The sequence below is a fragment of the Mandrillus leucophaeus genome, unplaced genomic scaffold, assembly GCF_000951045.1.
Source record: "Mandrillus leucophaeus isolate KB7577 unplaced genomic scaffold, Mleu.le_1.0 Scaffold228, whole genome shotgun sequence".
In the NCBI taxonomy this organism is placed as follows: Eukaryota; Metazoa; Chordata; class Mammalia; order Primates; family Cercopithecidae; genus Mandrillus; species Mandrillus leucophaeus.
Genome location: NW_012102343.1, coordinates 288,412 through 292,362, shown reverse-complemented (window position 1 = coordinate 292,362; position 3,951 = coordinate 288,412). Strand labels below are relative to the sequence as shown.

The following is a 3,951-nucleotide window of genomic DNA, read 5'->3' as shown; positions in this document are numbered from 1 at the left end:
ACCTCAGCCTCCCAGGTTCAAGCGATTCTCCTGCCTCAGCCTCCCCAGTAGCTGAGGTTACAGGCACCCACCACCACACCCAGCTAATTTTTGTATTTTTGTAGAAATGGGGTTTTACCATGTTGGTCTTGAACTCCTGACCTCAGGTGATCCACCTCCCTCAGCCTCCCAAAACACCGGGATTACAGGCGTGAGCCACTGCTCCCGGCCATCATCCATTCCTTGACAGAGTGCAAATTAGCTAGAACATGAGGAAAGCAGAGGAGTAGAGACAAGGGAAGGGGGAGAAGGAAGATGAGCAAGAAGTAGGTACAACCCAAGTAAGGCAGAGTGCGGCCATCATCATAGGCAGGATTCCTGGAGTGCAGGGGTCAGAGTGCATGGTACAGGTGAGGTACTCTGTAAAAGCTTACTGCACTATATGGCGTAGGGAACCAACTTCAGCTCTTCACTTCCCTCTCCATCCCTTCAGTGAAGCGCACTTCATAGACCAAGTTGTGAAATGTCTTTAGAGCAAAAAACACATCTTATTTTTAAAAATTCCTCCCCAAGTATTGGGATTACAGGGATGAGCCAGCGCACCTGGCAGACCCCAAATTCTCCCCAGTCCCTAATATACAGAGGCTTGTTCAAAGTGAAATTAAGTTATGATTTGAATACCTTTGAAATTATTGTTTCACTCACAGCCTATTTCTATTCTATTGTAGGTATTTTCCCCCAAATCCTCCCCAGACACAGAGGCAGGAGAGGAGCTGTCTGGGGATGGGCTGGTTTTGCCCAGGGCCAGCAAACTTGACGAGTTCCTCGGCCCAGAGGAGGAGATAGATTCTACTTCTGACTCAACTGGGAGCTTTTACCAGACCTTACATGTACTGAAGCAGAGAGGCAGACCGTGTCTGTTGGAGTCTCTCTTTCAGTCTGACCCGGAGAGTGATGAAAGCCTCTCTGAAGATGAGGAGGACCTGGAGAGTTTCTTCCGAGACAAGGGCAGGGGGAAGGTACAGGTCCAGTGCCCCCAGGCTCTGAGGTAAGGCACTGCAGCTCCACGGCTGCCTCACTCCACACCTCCACACAGGTCACATCGTGTCTCTGGGCTTCATCTTCCTCTGTAAAGCAAAGAGCACTTCTGCAAGTTGCCATTTACTGAGGCTGTAGCTCAGAATCAGCTTTTGATTCCAAACAGGTGTTCCGATTCCTCCCCAGGAATCCTAAATCACTTTGGGCAACACTTAGTCCAGTGATGCCCTGGAATTAATTAAAGGGAAGCCTTTCCTCAGGCGCAGTGGCTCACACCTGCACTCCCAGCGTTTTGGGAGGCTGAGGCAGGCAGACCACTTGAGGTCAGGAATTCGAGGCCAGCCTGGTCAACATGGTGAAACCCCGTCTCTACTAAAAATACAAAAATTAGCCACTCATCGTGGTGTGTGCCTGTAATCCCAGCTACTCAGGAGACTGATGCACGAGAATCCCTTGAGCCCAGGAGATGGAGGTTGCAGTGAGCTGAGATCATGCCACTGCACTCCAGCCTGGGCGACAGAGCAAGACTCTGACTCAACAAATAAAAATAAAATAAAAAATGGGCCGGGCATCATGGTTTACGCCTGTAATTCCAGCACTTTGGGAAGCTGAGGTGGGTGGATCATGAGTTCAGGAGTTCAAGACCAGCCTAGCCAAAATGGTGAAACCCCGTCTCTACTAAAAATATAAAAAAATTAGCCGGGCGTGGTGGCGGGTGCACGTAATTGCAGCTGCTCGGGAGGCAGAGGCAGAGAATTGCTTGAACCTGGGAAGTGGAGGTTGCAGTGAGCCAAGATCACGCCTAGCTTGGGCAACAGTGCAAGACTCCATCTCAAAATAAATAAATAAATATTGAAAAATAAAAAAAAATACAGGGAAGCCTTTCCTAAATACACTTTCCCTCAGAATGACAACAAAGTACCTTTATCTTGGTCAAGTCTTAGAAAGTAAATATTTAATGAGATAAAGTATACATTATCTCATTACCTTATCTCATTTAATATTTACTTTCTCCTCCAATAACCTGGTTAGTAGACATTAATTTTTGTCATTCTATGTAGGAGGAAATTGAGGTTTTAACAGAACCTTGCTCAAAGTTTGGAGCAAGATTTAAACCCAGGTCTGTCTGACTCTCAAGCTCCACTCTGCTCATTGTTCTTTCTCTCATATGAAATATTAGAGTGCAAAGTGGCAGTTTTGGGATCAATTCTGAGAAGAGACTTTCCTTTAGGGCTGCCAGGATTGTCTGTGGGAAGGTCATGGACATAGAGGCCTGTGGGGCTGTGGTGTTAGGCCAAGCAGCCAGCTGTGACCAGTGGGAAGGGAGGACTGGGGAGGAGGTCTGGAGGGAGCAGGGCCTCCTGACTGCCCTGTCCTCCACACGTGGATCTGCTTTCTTCCAGGTGTGGCTCCACAAGGCGCTGCAGCTCCCTGAGCAACCTTCCCTCCAACATTCCCAGGGCTCCGACCCAGCCACCCTCAGGCTCCCGGCCTTCCTCCCAGCACAGAAGTGTCAGCTCCTGGGCATCATCCATTACTGTCCCTCGGCCATTTCGCATGACACTGCGCGAGGCCCGGAAGAAGGCCGAGTGGCTGGGCTCACCTGCCTCCTTTGAGCAGGAGAGGCAGCGGGCCCGGAGGCAGGGTGAGGAAGAGGCTGAGTGCCACAGGCAGTTCCGGGCACAGCCTGTGCCTGCACATGTCTACCTGCCCCTCTACCAAGAGATCATGGAGCGCAGCGAGGCCCGAAGGCGGGCAGGGATTCAGAAGAGGAAGGAACTGCTCCTCTCTTCTTTGAAGCCCTTCAGCTTCCTGGAGAAGGAGGAGCAACTAAAGGAAGCTGCTCGACAGAGAGACTTGGCTGCCACAGCTGAAGCCAAGATCTCCAAGCAGAAGGCCACCAGAAGGATCCCCAAGTCCATTCTGGAGCCAGCCCTTGGGGATAAACTCCAGGGTAAAGACATCCTTGCCACCTTGCTACCTCCTGCCTTGGGGTACCAATTCCACTGTAGGGATTTAGTCAGGGCCCAGGGGTTGGCCTGGCTTGGAGATTTGCTGTTTGGGGGGACCCACTAGAGGCTGCACGTTTAGTGCAGGCCATCGGGGAGGGTTAGGTCTGTACACAATCGGGGCCTGTATGGAGTAAGGACTGAAAGGTCCCACAGTGTCCCCAAGGCTCGTCCTGTTGACAGCTGAGTGAATGCACATGAGGGCCTCTGCACCAGCAGAGGTGCAGGAATAGAGAACCAGTGAGACACCTGAGGACCAGCTTGGGCTCATGCCACCACCAGCATACTGCCCTGAGATGCTCCCCCACGGCCCCTTCATCCTGGTGAGGTGGCGTCAGTCACTGAAATTATGTGGGGGATGATTATTTACACATTTCAAAAAGTATAGCTCCAAATAAGGGGCTCAGGCTTTATTCACTTTTCAGTGGCATGTGCCGTGCTCCAGGCACTGTGCCATGGTGAACACACAGACATGGAGTTTGTAGACATGTGAGGACAACAGATAAACACAAATGCATACAAACGTGGTGAGTTATTTACAAGGATTAAAGGGGGAAGCATGGAAACATATATCAGAGGGACCTAACCCGGGGATTGGTGAAGGAAAGGAGCAGTTGGGGAAGGTCCCCTAAGAAAGTGGGCCCTGGGGCTGAACTAAAGGAGGGGCGAAGAGGGAGGAGAAGTGGAACAGGCAGAATGTGGCATGGAGGGGAGAGAAAGTGGAGCATCTGCAAGGGCTGGAAAGGTAGAGGGCTGAGAGAAGAGGGAGTGGGAAGGGAGAGGCAGACATGGGCTAGACATGAGGAGCTTTGCAAGCCACGCTAGCGAGTCTGGACTTCATCCCAAGGGCACAGGGGAGCCACTGAGGGACTGAGGCAGGGTGACCCACGATCAGAAATCTAGTTCAGAAGGATCCTTCTGATTG

General features: G+C 51.2%; 1 protein-coding gene across 1 annotated transcript in view; it reads left to right on the top strand.

The window, feature by feature from the left end:
* Positions 1–3,951, top strand: part of FAM161B (family with sequence similarity 161, member B) — a 19,059-nt gene that overhangs the window by 3,429 nt on the left and 11,679 nt on the right. Inside the window, 2 exon segments of the mRNA XM_011981509.1 lie at positions 708–1,027; positions 2,421–2,971. Coding sequence (XP_011836899.1) covers positions 708–1,027; positions 2,421–2,971 — 871 coding nt within the window.